Source organism: Podarcis tiliguerta, assembly GCF_965153285.1.
Source record: "Podarcis tiliguerta genome assembly, chromosome: 6".
NCBI lineage: Eukaryota > Metazoa > Chordata > Lepidosauria > Squamata > Lacertidae > Podarcis > Podarcis tiliguerta.
Window position 1 is genome coordinate 26,102,121 of NC_139539.1, and position 18,534 is coordinate 26,120,654.

The 18,534-nt window shown below is 41.3% G+C and overlaps 1 protein-coding gene across 1 annotated transcript in view; it reads left to right on the plus strand.

Moving 5' to 3' along the window:
* Positions 1 to 18,534, plus strand: part of PTPRT (protein tyrosine phosphatase receptor type T) — a 594,790-nt gene that overhangs the window by 520,154 nt on the left and 56,102 nt on the right. Inside the window, exons 18-20 of the mRNA XM_083446701.1 lie at positions 3,009 to 3,157; positions 9,820 to 9,897; positions 10,108 to 10,143. Coding sequence (XP_083302827.1) covers positions 3,009 to 3,157; positions 9,820 to 9,897; positions 10,108 to 10,143 — 263 coding nt within the window. The remainder of the gene's footprint in view (positions 1 to 3,008; positions 3,158 to 9,819; positions 9,898 to 10,107; positions 10,144 to 18,534) is intronic.

Sequence of the window (18,534 nt, forward strand, 5' to 3'; positions counted from 1 at the left end):
TAATTTAATGTGACTTCTCTCTCTCTTACAGGCCTAGTGCCTTATTTTAGGATATTTCTGCAGTCCATTTTAGGAAAGTGTGAGAAAGAAGTCACATACAGTTGCTCTTACACCAATTCTGTCTCAGTGGGTAACTTTGCTCTGTCTAAGTGAAATGATGAGCCTCGTTCAAAGAATTGCAGTCACATCCCAAAATGGTTTATGGTGGATAGAGGTTGGGTAGTACACTACTAGTAATTCTGGTGAGATGTTATATCTCCACAGATGAATATGACATCTCAACATTTGAGACCAGTGCACTGAAATGTTTCTTTTATTTATGTTTCTTGGTGTAAGACGAAGAAAAAATCATGCAAACATTTTTTATATAATATTACTTGGCCTCTTTTCTCATATTCAGTTTTAATGTGGCAAAGCCAACATAAGATGACATTTCTCAGGTGAGCTGTTTCTTCTCAGTGAATTTCCACAAGGAAAGAGTTGGGACCTAGTGTTTACTAAAGAGGGGAACTTCTAATTCACATCAAATTCACTAGTAAAATAAAGAGAGAAATAACTCTGCTTATTTTCTGACCAAGTACATTTTCAGAAATACATTAGCCTACTCTCTTACAGCCTCTCCCTATCACACACACAACCTCGTGGACCCCAAATAACCATTCCTTTTACCTTTTAAGTGATGTTCTGTCAGCTATGAAGGGGAAGGAGGGCTTCTTGCTCTCCCCTCTATGACAGCATATCAGCAGCATGTCAGGTGTCAGAAAAATGAAGGTGAGAAAAGCTTAGTTTGTTCTGCTGCTAATGCTCCTTTGTTGTGATCATTTAGGTGCTCTCAAGCCTGTATCTAGACTTGAGTCCAGTGTGTGTCATTGACAACAGAGGCACCAATAATTTCCTGAAGATCCTTGACATGTAGAGGGTTCACAAGGTACAATAAATACAGGATTTGGGGATCTTACGACTCATAGTGCTTACAAAGAGCACCAAATATCCTATGAGCTCTGCTCCCTATTCCTATCTTAAGACCCTAGAAATGTACCTTGGAGAAGGAAAGGAGGTGGCATTGGTAGGTTCTCCTCAAGGCCCCATCTTCTCCTGCCCTCATACATACTAATACTGGATCATTCTCACCACATGGGAACAAATTCAGGAGAACTACTCACCACCTGAAAATGATAGGTAGGAATTAATCAGTAGTATTTTCAACCAAATCTGATGTGTCTATGAAATGTGGACTGTGTCTTCTGTAACTAATGTGGTATATGTTTCTGTTTAGAAATGGCAAACAGGAAATTACTAGGTGGCACTCAGTAGGACATTTTAAGAACATAAGACTCCTGCAGTATTAGACCAAGGGTCCATCTCCATAATCCTGTTTCCAACAGTGACCAGCTAGATGCTTTCAGAAAAAGTCCACACACAAATAATGTGTGAAGGAAACAACCTTATTCTGCTGTTTTCTGCCTTCTCTCACAGCATCTAATATTTAGATGGATATTGCCTCTGGAAACAGAGCAGTGGTGAGGAAACTCTGGCCCACAGGACAAATTAGGCCCATGAGCCTATCTAATTTGGACTTCAAGGCTGTTATGGGAACAACCAAGAGCCTCAGAGTGCACTACTGATTTCCTTGGCTTGCATTTTTGGACTGTTTAAATTGGGCATGGAATGTAAGCCCTGCTGCCTCAAGCAGGATCATTTCTACTCAGGAGCTCCCCTAAAACCGCAACTGCAAAGGGACAATTGGGAACTTTAGAAAGTGTTGTCAGCTGCTCCTTTGCAGCCCGGACTTGTATTTGGTGCTGCTTCAATTTGGAGCCAAATACAAACCTTATTGCTTTTGGGGAGTCTGAATCTATCTGATGCCATATCACACCGTTGAACTTTTCCCCGAGCCAAAACCATGATGTATGTCCTCCAGGATCTGCTCCCGGGTGAGTCTCGTGACCTGTGTTATGCTCTCAAGTGCTTTATTCAGGGTGAGAGAGCAGGGCATGAAAGTGTGAGAGAGAGTGGCAGCCAAAATGGCCGCCGTGATCTCACACAAAAAAAGGCCAGGCTGTCCCTTTTTTCGGAGCACTTGCGAAGTATGCCATATCATGTCAGGTAACTAAAACAAGTGTATAGGTCAAATGTGACCCACAGAGGGTTGCCACTTTGGATCCTGCCCGTCAGATGAAAACTTGTGAAACCCATGACATCAAGGGTTTCACAAGTGAATAATACCCCAAACAAGAATGTTTATCGGCCCAGGATATATATAAAGTGTCACCTTTCCTCTTGATGTCGTAGGAATCAGGGAGAAAAACATATATATTTTTATAAAAAAAATATGTAAATACAACTATTTAATGGTAGCTTTTCATTTCATTTACACTCGGGTATGGAGAATCAAAAACTCAGTTTAAGCAACTGTGTCAACAACACCTTAAAGAGTGTTTCCTTTTGTGCGATACCTGCTCTTTTCTGTTAGGCTTCTTTGGAAACAAGGTAAAGGGACAAAGCCCCAACCTGAGATCCCCACACATTGCCCCATGGTGACAACCAGCTTTCCACTTGGGATTGGTATATGGGGAAGAGACAAGGCATTTCTCAAGGGAAGTAGATTTGGCCCTGGACTTTTAGGTATTGATCTAGTGTAAACTTATCACTGGGAAATTCCAGGCTGAATTTAGGCAGTTGCCTGGCATTTTCCCATTAATATCCCATTCTGCCGTTTCCTCTTTTCCTTGGCTCTACTTTCGTTTGCTCTCAGTTTACATGACACTCCATTGCTAGTTTCCATATGCACTCTCCATTGCTAATGCTTACAATGGAGATGCAATGTGATGCTTCCTCACATTTGCAAATAGACCTGCATGTTGCTCAAAACCGGAAATATATTTTTTTCTCTCTTTTAAGGTATTATTTTGTCGGCTTGTTTTCTTTCAATTTGATCAGTTAAGAAATGGTAAAACCGAAACAAAAACCCTAACAATGATTTCTTCCCTCTTCAAAACACCCTGAAGGAAACTAGCCAAGAAGCAAAAGGAGACGCAGAGCAGCAGTCAGAGAGAAATGGGCCCTGTTGCTTCTTCAGACAAGACTGCTACGAAACTCAGTTCTGCTCATAATGAAGAAGCCTTTTCTTCAAGCTGCCAAGATGTTAATGGATTCAGTAAGTTTTACTTGTTTGCAATTGGTACCTCCATATTCAGAAAGCTTTGTGGTAATTAAAACTCTTGGATCCCATGGGAACAAAAATCTTAAGGATTTGAAACGTATTGTAAGGGAAACAACAGTAATAAAAATAGCTGGGAGAGTGAAATGTCTCCATTTCTGTTCCTGAGATGTTTCTCTTTCTGCTACAGGTCTCTGCTTTTTCTAATGTCACTTGAATAAAAGTATGAAAATAATTCATTTTAGCACCTGAGCAATTTAGGCAAGTTTCTGTTTCACTGAATTCTGACTTAAGTAGAACAACTGCACATGGTTCTTGAACTGGCTGTGCAACCCCCAAACAGACAAACCAACCCCAGGGATATTTGGAAGTTGGGGTTCCTAGTGGCCATACAGCAACCATACAGTTGCCACAGTTCATCAGAGCAGGAACAACAGCTCCAGGTCAGGTGTTACATGCCCATAGCAACCTATTCCTCCATTACTAGGTCCAGATCAACCTAGCATTGTTACACAGCTGCTGATCTCTGCCACATCCCTTGCCTGTGGTTTGACTTCCCCCTGCCCTGGCACTGGAAAGGAATATCAGATCAGTACAGTGCAGCTGATGATGGTGCTGATAGAATTTAAATTTCCTCTAAGATTGAAGGATATGTCTTGCTGGACAGCTGAGGAAACACACAGAAAACAGAGCACTGCATTTTTGTTACAATCCTCTGTGCTTACTTTTCTCTCTCTCTCCAAAACAACACATGGCTCAGTTATTAATCAATACTATCTAAAACTATGCTAAGCTGTTTTAGTTAGAGAGTGCAGGTTCACAGGCAAAGTTAGAAACCAGAAATGCGGTCAGTGTTAGAGGATGCCTGGAAACCACAGACATTCCACTTCCACCTGCAACCATTCTCAGTAGCTGTTAATGGAAGGGCTGTAGCTCACTAGCAGGGTATTGGCTTTACATGAAGAAGGTCCCAGGTTATATCCCTAGCATGTCTAGGGAGGGCTAGGAGCCACAGAAACAGAAATGGCCTCAGCTTTTGTGCTCATTTGTGGTCAGGAATAGGACTCTGGTAACTGTGAGGGAGCCAGTGTGGTGTAGTGGTTAAGAGCAGTAGACTCATAATCTGGTGAACCGGGTTCGCGTCTCCGCTCCTCCGCATGCAGCTGCTGGGTGACCTTGGGCTAGTCACACTTCTTTGAAGTCTCTCAGCCCCACTCACCTCACAGAGTGTTTGTTGTGGGGGAGGAAGGGAAAGGAGATTGTTAGCCTCTTTGAGACTCTTTCGGGTAGTGATAAAGCAGGATATTAAATCCAAACTCTTCTTCTTCTTCCAAACTGTAATGTTTTAAAAACCAGGAAACATAAAATAATTTTGTGGAGTGTGGAATCTGCCATGTAAGAAGCCTTGTATCGAAGCTGCTGTGATTTTACCCAATACCCTATGGAAGAAATGGATATAGGTACCTACTCAGTGAAAAAAAGAGATGGCAAGGAAGATCAGACTAGGGAGCTAAAATTATCCACAAGTATCTGTAGCATCCATTGAGGTGCATTACACAGAGCACATCTCCTGAAGCCTGGCATCCCATGAGCATGATGAGTGAGACGCCGTATCAAATGAACAATGATACACTAATGATCCATCCAGCACAGAGGCACTGCTGCGCTGACACCACACTGATGGACTGTCATGCAGTAGGTCATACATAAAGCAGATTTGGCAGGAGTGGTCCAAAGGAGTACTCTGTATCATGGACACAACCAGGTTGACAGCCGTTGGAAAGTAAGAGAAGAAAAAGGAAGATAAAGTTTAGGATTTTATCACAGGTTGCTTATTCAGGAATCTCAGTTTGGAAGCCAAGCAGTTTTGCTTTGAAACTAAAGGGCGTGAAATATTCACTTCTGAAACAGAGGACATTGCCTAAGGAAGTCCACGGGAAGGTGTTATGCTAGCATGACATCTGATGTTGCATTCAAAGCCATGCTGTCATGTGCAGTTATAAAGTTAGCATTGCCTACTGGGATCTTAGATGGGAACAATAAGGGCAAAGATGATGAGTACAGAAAAAAGTTCCTTATGAGTATTATTAGAGCTGACACTGAAGTTCACCAGTTGTGAAATTCAGGTTGAATACCTAACTCCTGCAGTAGCTAAAGCTTTCCTCCAGATCCTGAAAGCCTCAGCAAAAGCTGCAAAACTTTCAGCATATTTCCTCCACAAAAATCAGTTGAGTACATTCACTATACTGTGTATAGAACAAGAGAAAGGATGTGATTGTTCTATTTGTCTAGAATAGTAAACCCTTGTTAGTTTGGGGGCAAAACAACACAGTTGGTGGTACATGAAGGGGTTTCATCCTCCCAATTGTTGTGTGAGGCTGAACTTGGGTGGGGATGGGACAATGTAGGAGTAGCAAATCTTGCTGCTTCACCCTACCTGATCCCTGTCTAAATAAGCACAACACGATCACTACTGGGAACACACTACTGCTTCCATATACACACAAACCCTCACAAGCCACTGCTGTGCTGCTTTGGAAGCACTGGCAAACCCATTCTTATATATTAGAATTCAGCGTTTTAAGGTCTGTATGACACAGTATGCTATCACTTTGGGTTATATCCAATGTAGTGGTAAAGTAAGCATCCTGTCAGTGACAGAATTTCTGCTTGTGCAGCTGGACTTTTTCTCCCTTCTCCCCTTGCATATCCCCTAAATCTGTTCTGCGTTTCCCCCCAAGCCTCCCTAGGAGATTTGGAGAGGGGGAGGGCAAGAAGAGGAGGAAAGTACCATTGTGCAAGGGGAAACCCTTGCACTAATGAGACGAGGAAGTTGAGTACTTCCCTTTGCCTTAGCAATCTGAAACTGTACAGTGGTACCTCGGGTTACATACACTTCAGGTTACATACGCTTCAGGTTACAGACTCCGCTAACCCAGAAATAGTACCTCAGGTTAAGAACTTTGCTTCAGGATGAGAACAGAAATCGTGCTTTGGCAGCGTGGCAGCCAAAAGCAGGAGGCCCCATTAGCTAAAGTGGTGCTTCAGGTTAAGAACAGTTTCAGGTTAAGAACTAACCTCCGGAAGGAATTCAGTACTTAACCGGAGGTACCACTGTATTTATTGAGGCACTTTTGTTTTGTTTAATAATAATTGAACAATTAACAATAATTAATGATTTTAGAAAAAGAGAGAGGTTTCCATCTGGAAACCCTGGATGTCCCAAACCTTGAGAACAGAGTCTTGTGTAAGGGGTGTGTGTGTGTGTGTGTGTGTGTGTGAGAGAGAGAGAGAGAGAGAGAGAGAGAGTTTACTTGATTCTAGCTGCTCTTTGTCAGCTCAGTTACTAGCACAATTTTAGCCCTGACTCAGGACTTCCAAGCATTCAAAGCATCTCTTGGTATCTTATTCTGGCTTGTCTTACTTCTGAATCTCCTATTGTCTGCATAACTGCCAGGGCCACTTGGAATCAGAGACAAATGGTCTGCTACAGGGTGGGCACAGGTTAAAACAATGACAAGCTTGAAGAGCCAGGTGCAGGCACTATAGACCACATCAGGCCAATGATTAGGTTACAGGGAAGAGAGGCATCGGCCAAGAGAGGCAGGCTCTGGAAGGCTGGAGAGGTGATGCAAGGCACAAGATTGTGTGACTACTCAAACAACAAATTGCTTAGATTTGGGATGCAAAGGTTAAGCGAGATTTTACACAAAGCCAACAAGACTTCTGAGTCCTCTGGGCTGGGAACAGCAAGGCCTTCAAACTGTCCTGGTGTCTGCAATAGCAATAGGAAATCTAGCCTTTGTTCTAAGATTTACTAGTTTATTTTTCAATGGCAGTTGAAGTCACAAGAGTCACTTGCATTCACTGGATAATTCAGCGTGATGCTGCCTATGGTGCTGTAGAACTGGGTTCACTAGTGAATTTTAGGGTTTCCTATAGAACTTGTTCGGGAGATGTGGGTGGCGCTGTGGTATAAACCATAGAGCCTGGGGCTCGCCGATCAGAAGGTCAGTGGTTCGAATCCCTGCGATGGGGTGAGCCCCCATTGCTCGGTCCCTGCTCCTGCCAACCTAGCAGTTTGAAAGCACATCCCAGCGGGACGGTAAACGGCGTTTCCATGCACTGCTCTGGTTGGCCAGAAGTGGCTTAGTCATGCTGGCCACATGACCCGGAAGCTGTACGCCGGCTCCCTCGGCCAATAAAGCGAGATGAGCACCGCAACCCCAGAGTCGTCCACTAATGGACCTAACAGTCAGGGGTCCCTTTACCTTTTTTATAGAACTTGTGCTGAAAGAGCACTAGCAGGTCAAAATAATCCCAGTCTCGGTATTTTTAAAAACTAATTTGCATTCTTAGTGTAATTATTTAGGAATGTTGTTGGACTCCAACTCCCATCAGCCCCAACCAGCATGGCCAATGGTCAGCATTTATGGAATCTGAAGGCCAACAGCATCTGAAAGGCTGCAGGTTAGCCATCTCTACTTTAGGCGATGGTTTTTAAAGACTCATGTGTTCATCGATACATATCCAAAGAGCCAGTCTATCGAGTGCCTATATGCTTAGTAGTATACACTTCCTTTTCTTAAGGAAAGACTTTGGCTCCATAAGAGATTTGTACAACATGTGAGTTAGGTGCATTAAATGCCATCAGTGAAATCTTACGCGGTACAGTTCCCTTGTTATAAACAACCTTGTTAACAGTAGATTCTACTGGCACACTAGCACTTTGTTCAGTTTCCCATGGGACAATACTTTGGAAAATTGCTTGACCTGCTTTTTTTTAAGTGTAATAGAAATATCTGTAGGCTTGATACAACTCTACCTGGAGTCTGTTAGAATAGCACTGTTCACCCCATGGAGTAATTCTGATGAGCTTTTATTCATTTGTAAATAATGTTTACTCTGGAGATCTAGAAATTGCTTCTGAAATTGCTTTGATGTATATTGGATTTTATCTACTTTTATATGGTATTATGGAACAATTATTTCTATTTTATCTATTGACATCTTTCTTTTTAATGTACTGTGGGTTTTTTGCATTAACTCATTTCCCGTCACAGTGAAGGTGAAGACAAATATATAATTGTAACACTGGAAACAAATGTGAAAGGACTGCAAACCACATTTTCTGAGACCAGAGTACCATAAATCCTTAAATATTGGCTGGCCCATGTAAAGCCAGCTTCCAAGACATATTGAAATGTAAAAGTGTTGCATAAAGTGTTGCATATACTATGATTTTGACTTGATTAAAAAGCTTGAAGATTGAAGGAAGACATCTTAAATCTAGAGACAGGGTGGGTTTCTTGTTTGAATCCCCGCCCCCTGCCTCCAATTGTGGGGGTACCTCTCTTCATGTACAAAGCTGAATTTGATCTCACCACCCCACATTTATAACAACACTCATATCAACATTTTGCACTAGCCGAAGTCTGTGAATTCTCTTCAAGAGCAGTCCCACATAAAGCACAAAGTTGATCCTTAAGGGTTTGGAGAAATAAACGTTCTTTGGAAGCCGAATGTCCACTGAGGCTTCCGCGGCTTCTGATTGGCTGCAGGAACTTTCTACAGTCAATTAGAAGCCGCGCTTTGGAAGTCGAACGTTATGGAAATTGAATGGACTTCTGGAACAGATTCTGTTTGACTTCTGAGGCACCACTCTAATGTGTGTACATGCAGTTCCTGGGAAATGGAATCAGTTGGCATCAGGTATCAGCCAAAATGCAAGTAGGATGAGACAAAGTTGGCTTAGAAGAGCCTTGGAATATGATACTAAAACTGACTCATAAGAAGGGGAAGAAACTAGCTTGATGAAAAGTGAAGAGGAGACTGTTGCAGCTATAGAGAGCATTGACCACCAGAGATATCAGATTCCAATAACAATTCCAATAACAACAGAAAAGGGAGCAGAAATTGCAGGTGTTTGCTTATTCATCCCATGTTCATTCCTACTGCCCACTCCAGTCTCAATATCCAGAAAAGTTAACTTCAAATTCTCACAGAATTTCAAGCCAACGTGTGCTGTCAAGAACCATCTATTTGAGAGTCAGGTTTCTGTTGCATCTGATAATTTCCTTCCAATTTGTGCTTTTTGTGTACATATTTAACATTCTTCACCCCGTCAACCCAAATCCATGAACCTGTTTAAAAGAGAACTCCCTAATTTTTATTTTGTGAAAGTTGTGATACTGCACATTGATAATACTGATAGACATGGCTGGAAGTCCACCTCCATTAACATGTTTTAGTCCAATGCAATTCAGATAACTTGTGTTGTTCTTGTGGGTTCCAAACCTCAACTATGGATTTATGCTTCCATGTTCTTATTCTGCAGTCTTCTCCAAATGTATGTGTGGTGTTTGGGAAGGAGGAACATATGTAGCTTAGCAGGAGTGCCCTGTATGTGTTATGTTGCTTGTCTCTGCTGCATATGAGCAGTTCTAGGGTTTTTGGCACCCATTTTATTTGTGTATTTTTATTTATTTTTTAGATACCATATATTAGTGGTATTAGAAGACTGTTTGCTTCTAGGCAGTTTAATTATGTCACATCCAGTGAATTAAATGCTACTCTGTTCTCTAAGGAGCTTTTCTCTCTGTTCTGTTATCTTTCTCTATACATTTCTAAAGCTTCTTCCTTATGTCTTTCCTACCTAGCACCATCCTCTCCTTGTTCATTTTCTGTCCAAAGCAAAACCCTTCAGAGCAAATCTTTGTTGAATTCCTACTACTCAGGTACTTATGTAGACTTTATTCTTGATTGTGTGCTTTTGTGCCTTTCCCTGTAGATACATAAATATGGCAGTAAAGAACCGAGTCTTTGGGATGTTGGAAACAGCTAACTTTGTGTTTTTATTTTATTTTCCACATTATTTTTCTCCTGTTGACCTTCTGTTGGGTTCCATTGATCCGTGTTCTGTGCGCAAATGGAATTTCATCTCAAAGTATCATCAGACACTGTTCCATCGACCACAGTGTTAGGTAAGAGGACTGTTATGATGCACAATAGCCTGTTGATGAGAAAACACATCCATTCTATCTGAAAATGGCTCAATAGAATATTGGCAGACATATTCCAAAACTGTTGTTTGTTTGAGGCGGCCCCCATTTTGGATGGTAAACTTCTCCTCATCGTCACCAAAATGTGTAACTGATTTTACCATATGCTCAGTGTCAAAACTCTGCCACCTTATCAGTCTCATTCCTTCAAAGGCTATAATGCAGTCTCAAACGATAATTAAAAACACATACACACTCTCCAAAACAGCATTGTGGGGATGCTGTTTGAAAGTTAAAGGATTAGAATTAACCCCAACGATGAATCTGAGGGACTTTGATTTGGAAGAAATTGTTAGGAACATTTGTTCTGACTTCTACCAATACAGAAAGAAAAAGAAAAAATCACGAAAATGTGGCTCTCTGCTAAGCCCCCGAATGAAGAACATTTAAATCACATAATGGAATTCATTTCTTTTTTATTGATTCCCCTTTCAATAAAAAAGATTGGATTATTCCTTTACTCTCAATTCTTGTCATTCTGTTTTTCATTTTTTAAGATTAGATATTTGTATGCTTAGGGATAAAAGGCTTAAAAATATGTTTGTCTTTTTTGCACACCTAGTAGAGCAAATAAAATAGGTCGCGCCTGCAAAGCTGATGCACAGATGTTGCATGTCTGAAGATAAAACCCAGGACCCCTGATTTGTATAAACAGAGCATTGATTTTTTTAAAAAAATTCCTCTATGGTGTATCAGAGAGCAGCACATTGAGTGGTTCCAGAGGCTGAGTATTGCTGTAGGCAGAAACATAACACAAGCAAGGTGCTACCATTAGTGCATTAAAAATAATCCAAGGGATAGGGAAGTAATGGAGGAAGGAAGGACCACAAGGGTAGGAGCCTCACAGACCCAGAGATTTGTCTGCATGCTGGAACCATAGGATACTTGAGCAACTCTTCTGGAATATAAAGGACTTGGATATATACTTTAATTCACAGGAGTTATCCTCATACTAGAGGAATTGAAGGTGGATGCAATTTTCACTGACCCCTCCTTTCCCTCAGTGGCCCTCCCTGTGGCCACTGAAAACATGATCTGGAGATTTGTTTCTATGGGCTATAGAAAGAAGGGGAAATCAGTAAAAATCACTGTCCCACATGCCCCAGAGGCAAACCTCCATTGAATCAATCACCAGTTATGATGGCTGTGCTCTGCCTCCACATTTGGAAGCAATTGCTCTTGTGCTCAGGTACTGTTTGAGGGTTTCACACAGATATCTGGTTGGCCACTGTGAGAACAGGATGCTGGCCTGATCCAGTAGGATCTTGTTTTGTTTATATAATCCTGATTCTCTCCCTCAAATGGAAGGAGACTTGGAGGAGCAAGTCTGGATCCAACCCACAATGATTTTTCCCAGCCACACATGGTAAACCACATTTTCTTGTGAAATCATAAACAACATTTTCTTGTGAAATCAGCCACAACTGGAAGCTGGGCCAACCTGATCTGAGCCAAAAATTGAACAAACAAAACATCACAACATTCCTTTTTTTTAAAAAAAAGGACTTCTCCCATTTTTTATTTTTTATTTTGTTTGATGATTTCAGAATGAAAGCTAGGAGAATATCCTGTGCAGGATAGATCTACTAAATTCTGTATCCTCCTTGAAAAAGAACAGTGGTTTGGAACACCTCTTGAGGAAAGTTGTACTTATCATGTGTGTGAAAATAGTTGAGTTCTGCTCCTAGCCCTCTGTAGGGTGTGGTGTTTGGGGGCCCCAGATTCCAATGTGTAGTTTCAAAGTGGGTTTTGAGTGGTCAGAGGTTTATTGGTATCCACAAGACAAAATAAATATTGTATGAGGCAGGCAATAGATATTTTGAGCAAAAATTATTTCCTATCCCTATTGATGGCTTACCTGATGGCTCGCCTCCATCTGTAGCAACCTCTTAGCACAGCTCTTTGGACGGTGAAAATGGGAAGTCTTCCATCATTATGCCAAAGCTGCAGGAACAAACATCTGTTTAAGGTCCAGGAGCCGACTAACGATCACAAGTTCCCCCTCAGCTCCGGTTCCCAGTCCAACCACTGAAGGCCACTACTGCTTGCTGTCATTTGGTTCCCACGAGTGACACTTTCTGTGGCCTCGGCAGGGCACCACTGTTGTTTGTGAGCCACATGCTACTCATTCACTCATCAATATGTACCTGCCTCCCCCAGGTCCCAGGCCCGTCTCCATTTATGTAGGACCCAGGACTTAAGTTTCTTTGCTTAAAGTTGACATTATTTATAAAATTCCATGATCACAAAGCTGGAATCTCTAAGCCAGCAAATGTTATTCGTTTAGAAAACATTGTGCATTATAGACAGCACACCATGGTATTGTATATTAATTCCACCATAGATGTCTGTGATGTTGCTTTACCACACTCCATAGTCATGTTCCTGTTTCTTGACAATCTGTCCATAATTTTGTATGTGGCATAGTTATTCACCGTAATATATTGTAAATAATTTGGGGAATTATTGGTATAACTGGAGGTGGACTGAGCTGTGTAATTCTGCCCCATTTCAGTTTCACTAACACTTTGTCATAGGCCCATTCAGGTCCCATTTTGTGCAGAATATTTTGAAAGAACACATGAAAAAATTGCATTTAAATTATACTCATCTTGTACAAATTGTATTTGAAATTTCCATGTAATATAAGCACATTTCACATTTTTAAAAAACAACAACAACTGCTTTGTTTTTGACAAAAAGTCAAAGCAAGAATGGTTTTGGTTCCATTCTAGAGAGAATATGCAAAGCAATTGATAAAGATGGGTGAGCTCTTTCTTGTTTACATTTGATTCAACCTAAATGATTAAAGTGCTTTCCTTCCTAAAAAAAAGCTCAACAACATTGACCTGAACCCCCAAAAGGGGGGTAGATCACTGCCAGTTTTTATTCTGTGAGTAGATTGCAGTCTCTTGGGAGTTGTCCACCCCTGAAATAGATCTAGGATAATTTCCTGAGCCAAAGGAAGTCTTGGAAAATGACCTCCTTCCACACCAACCTTTGGGGTTCCCAAAACACAATCACTGTCTAGCTCCTATTTCCCATAACATATTTTCCCCCTGTCTTATTACTTACCCAGCCAGTGGTGATAAGAGTGGTGACAGCATGAGAGAAGGAAGCCAATCCACCTCTGTCCCATGTCAGCCTGTCACCAGCAATTGTGGAGTAGCAGCAATTGCATGTGAGGAGTGAGAGGATTGAGTACCCCTTCCTGCTTTCTTACTATTGCACTGATGGCTCATTGGATTTGTTGTCTTCCCAAGGGCTATGACAGTGGTGATGGAAGACAGAATCCAAGGTCCACAACACATTTCCTTGAGGCCCACTTCCTTGCAGTGTGGCACAGTGAAATAGAGAAAGCATGGAAGGGACAAACCGCTGGCCTTTCCTCATTCTGCTTCCTAGCAGTTTGAAGTGCAAGTAAATAAATGGGTACCACTGCAGCGGGAAGGTAAAAGGCATTTCCATGAATTCTGGCACTCGTCACGGTCCTCCATGTGCCAGTAGCGGTTTAGTCATGTTGGCCACATGACCTGGAAAACTGTCTGCAGACAAACGCTGGCTCCCTTGGTCTGAAAAGTGAGATGAGTGCCACACCCCATAGCCGCCTTTGACTGGACTTAACCATCCAGGGGTCCTTTACCTTTTTACCTTTACCTTGGCTCATCCTCCCTCAATGCTGCTGGCCCGATAATTAAATAGAAGGTAGAATGGTGCTTTTCAGAGTGGGGAATTCACAGATGCGGTTGGCAGGGCAGTCAGAACTTCTCTGGCTTGATTTTAACACAAGATGCAGAGAGGGAGAAGGTGCCTTGTAAAGCTCTTCCCTCCTTGGGATGTGAACATTTATGTGTTCCCGAAGTTCTCTTCTGTGACACCACCTTCAGAGAACTTCACTTGAAGCTCTACTCATAAATTCACAATGCACGTGAACAAATACATAGGTGAACAAATAATGAACAAACAGGTGAAAAACAGCTGCATTTTGTAGTCTTCTAGCAAGTGCTGCTATATGCATCTAAACAGCTGAAAAGGCAAAGTTGATGATGGTGTGTTATAACTGAGTTTCAGCATCATTAGCTTGATCTGAAGATTAGATTATTTTATAGTGGGGTTTTTTATTTTAAAAAGTGGAAGTTTAAAAACTGACAACTCAATACATGATACATTAGCTGCCATGCTGCAGTCTATTCCAGAGTTTATGCAGGGACAGGATCCTAACTTCATCTGCAATGAAAAAAATCCACTGATATGTCAAGGCAAAGTGATTGATGAACCACTTTAACAATATTCCACTATACAATTTTGACTCATTTTGAGGAATTTAGTAGATAATGATGGGTATGATACAAGGGAAGTCCTGCCAAGGGGGGGAATAGGGCAAAATTGGTATTTATTTATTTATAATAAAAGGGTGGGCTATTTATAGTTTTCAGATATTCATGCAATGCCAGAAATGAGAGAGATGGACCAGTTGAATACCATAGCCAATGCGGATATGACAAAAAGCAGGGAGTTAATTACATAGGCTATACTATTATTGGGGGGGGGGGGAATCTCACTATAAGAAGAGTTCATCAATGGAACAAGTTTCTGAAGTAAACTATGGACTCTCTTCCATTCAAACGTTCAAGACAAGATTTGACAGACATATTCATGCGGAAAAGACATATTTTAAATGGTGAAATATAAATAATATTTTGGTATGAACTGCTTTCATTTTAAAATAGCCATCCAAAATAATGTCTTAAGACATTACTTAGACATCTTGAAATTCTCCACCCCATTTGTGAGCAGGGAAACTGAAGGTGCCATTTAACTGAAATTCTCTGGGTGTGGGTGTGTGGAGATAAGTTATCCTACAGTTTCTCGTAGTTGGGACTTACCATTTGAAGTGGCGATAGTACAGCTTCTTTTCTTTTATGTTGCCATTGTCAGTGGCAGCAGCAGCATCTGTGTTGACAGACTGGCCGCCATTTTGCATCACCCCCAATGCAAATGACATTCTGGGGCACTGTGAGGAGAAAATGGCAGCTGCCACATGCACACACATGAAGGTTGAGACTAATCAGATAATATTCTGCAAAGCTGCCTTCTTTTTCTAGGGGGGTAGGGTTTGGGAATTTTCTGAGAAATGTCAGTCCAGCTAAATAATTCTTACTTTGCTCCTAGGAGTAGGATCCAATGATTTTCTACTTAGGTTGATAGCTCCAGATTTTACCATTGGCACCAGATCCCCACAGGGTATAAATGTACCCATGCCTGTGTTCACACTATTAAAATGATTGCCAGCATGGTGCTTGTGGGAACCAGTGTGCCTACCAGTGCCTCCTATGGTACTTCCAAAGTTCCCCTCTTTTCTTAACATAGAAAGTGATCATGTTTTGTGAATTAAAAATGGTTTGCTTACAAATGCTTCAAAGGTCAGATTCATGTGCTTTTCCATAAAGCAGCAATAAAAGACAGGTAGTATTACTAAGGTTGCAACATGTTAAGAGTTTCTAAATTACTTGTATAGAAATACAAAGATTGTTTGCTTAAGCTTGGAGCATCCATCTTAGACCTCCTTACTGGTAGGGATCACAGGATGGAAGCATGGAAAGTGGGAGTTTGGTAGCCCTTCCTCCCAAGGTGAGGGGGTGTGTGACCTGGCTAAGCTTGGTAGGACAGCTTACTCTATGGTCTTAACCCCTTCATGCATTAATTAGAGTTAAGCATGTTAGTTATATGACGCTGGAATGGCATGTAATTTCTTTCTCTGACCAGCAGCCTCAGTTTCAGAAGCTAATGGTTGATCCACTGGGTTTTTGTATGAACCTTGAAGTGTCTGGCACACATTTTCTTAAAGCGCATGCTTAGTTGTGTATGATAGTTTTTCACTTTGGGCCATGTTTATGTTTTATTAGCATATCACCTTGAAACGAGTCATTTGTCACATCATAACCTAGACGCGCATGAAAACAAATAAAACCTGTAAGCCAATTTTGCAAGTGTTTCCATTACTACTGGGGTAATACAGAGAGTGATATTAGCCATTCTGGAGCCATCCTTAGGAGATGTCAAATAAATGACAACCCTTTACTCCAGGAAAGTGAGATTGGATGTGTGTGTAATTAAATCCATTGCAGACACCAGCCCAAAAATAATTTATTTTGTGCAAAGGATGTCTTATCATGTTACACACTTGCCAAGGCTAACCGAATAAAAATATAAATGGATATGATAGCCTTATCGTGTCAAAATCAGAGAGTCTATGGATATTAAAGGAAGAGTTTTGAAACAAAACTTTGTTTTTTGTATTCAGGGCACACTCCATTGTGGTAGTGCTTGAGATGTTTCCAGCAGAGCTTGGCCTTATCGTTGACAGGCTTCCTCTTCCCCCACTCTCCCATCCTATTCTCATTTTACCAGATTAGTAGTATGGATAGAAGAAAGAAATATCGGGATTATTTTATTCCCTGCTAACTGTGCAGGTTTCCCCCTCCATTTTATTGTGATCTGTGAAGCAATATTAAAAACTGTTTGAAACAGTAAATGATTAGCTATGATGATAAGATCAAGATATATGTTAGTGTGTTTTACATCAGGAATAGCTAATCCCCCTTTTGAGAATCCTGATCTGGCCCACCAAGCAAATTTTCATGGCCCCCAGGACTCCTCTGATTTTGGCAGCAGTAGTGGAAAGGAGAGTGAATAAATTATTATTATTATTATTATTATTATTATTATTATTATTATTATTATTTCTTCCCATCCTTCCTTCCTTGCAGAGGAACCAGGGCATCAAACACACAAACATCTAGAGCAATTCCAATACAGATGCAGACTGGGAAAGAGCTCTAGAGAAAAGACTTTCTTCTTCAGTAGGTACCAAAAAGACAACAGGGATAGCACCTTTCCAATATTTAGCAGGAGGATCCGATTTCCATATAGTGCAAAATGGGCCTCCTGATAAGATGGTATTTGCAGGAGGCCCTCACCTACTGAGTGCACTAATCAGTTGGGTATATAAGACAACACTAGGATGGGATGTAAATTGCCCCCACGCTGCTCATCCAATTGATAATTTGATGAGCAGAAAGGGGGTGATATCTGATTTGTTGGATCAGCTGTGGAGGTGTGGCTGCCTGCCTGTGTATTTATGCTGGTCACACCCATTTTTTGCCTTTCCCATAACTGATATGGGCCCCTTTGGGGGTTGGCCAAGGTTGAAAAAAGGACCTCAGGCCAAAAAAAGGTTAGCTACTCCTGTTTTGCATTATTGCTCATATTACAGCACCTTGTTGTTTGCCTCTGTCTGTCCTGGGAGACAATGGGAGTGTTTGCCTTTGGGAGTAAGGTCAAACCATTGGAAAGTTACTAGTGCCTGCTGTGACTGTAGAGACCAATATGGGCGAGACATGTTTTATTGCAGGTGAGGTAGATGAAGGTGTCCTCTTTCACTTTTAACAGGTGCACCATGGTGTTTCTTCTCTCTTCGTTCCTCCTCTTCCTCTGGTCCCTGCTGCAGATACACTGTCTGTCAGCACACTTTCTGTATTGAATACATATAGTTAAGAAGTAGACAGCATGTTGCTTTTATAGATCAACCCTATGTTCTGCTGTTCAACTAAAAAAAGCTGATTGGATTTGGTGTAATCGCTGATACACAAATACAGTACTGCATTGTATAAGAAGAACAATGTTCTTGCATTGATGTGACTCAGAGAGGTTCTTGTGCACCACAAAAGGTGCTGAAGGAATCGTATGGGAGAGGGTGGGGTGGGGATGGCTGAGCAGGGCCAGCCCAAGGCATGTTGACACCTGAAGCAAACCATAAAATTGTGCCTCTCACCCCTGCCAGGGAAGAAGGGGTGATTGAAGATCTACATCAGAAACAGAGAGGGGGAAATAAGGATCTACATTGGGATCAGCTGCCGCTGTGAAACCTGCTCCCTTCCACATACATGTGCATCTCAAGGGAATGTACAAACCGCAGTAAAAACAGCCTCAAAAAGAACAGTTAAAACAATATCCAAAATAACAGCAGATTGATTTTATTTTATTTTATTAAAAAACCCAAATAGACGCCCAAGACAGATCCATCTGGGAAGGCTTTTTGGGACAAAAATGTCTGCAGTGGTTTTTCAAAAAGACGAGGGACAGCCACAAGAAAAGTCCTACACCGAGTTACTGCGGCTTCTGAGATCTAAAGGGATAGACCATAAATTTTTATCTGCAAAGGCTGTTCTTCTTAATGATTATCTTAAATTAGAAATAATAACTTCTTCTTCAGTTAGATATTGAATTGTTCATACAGGTATTGTAATCAGC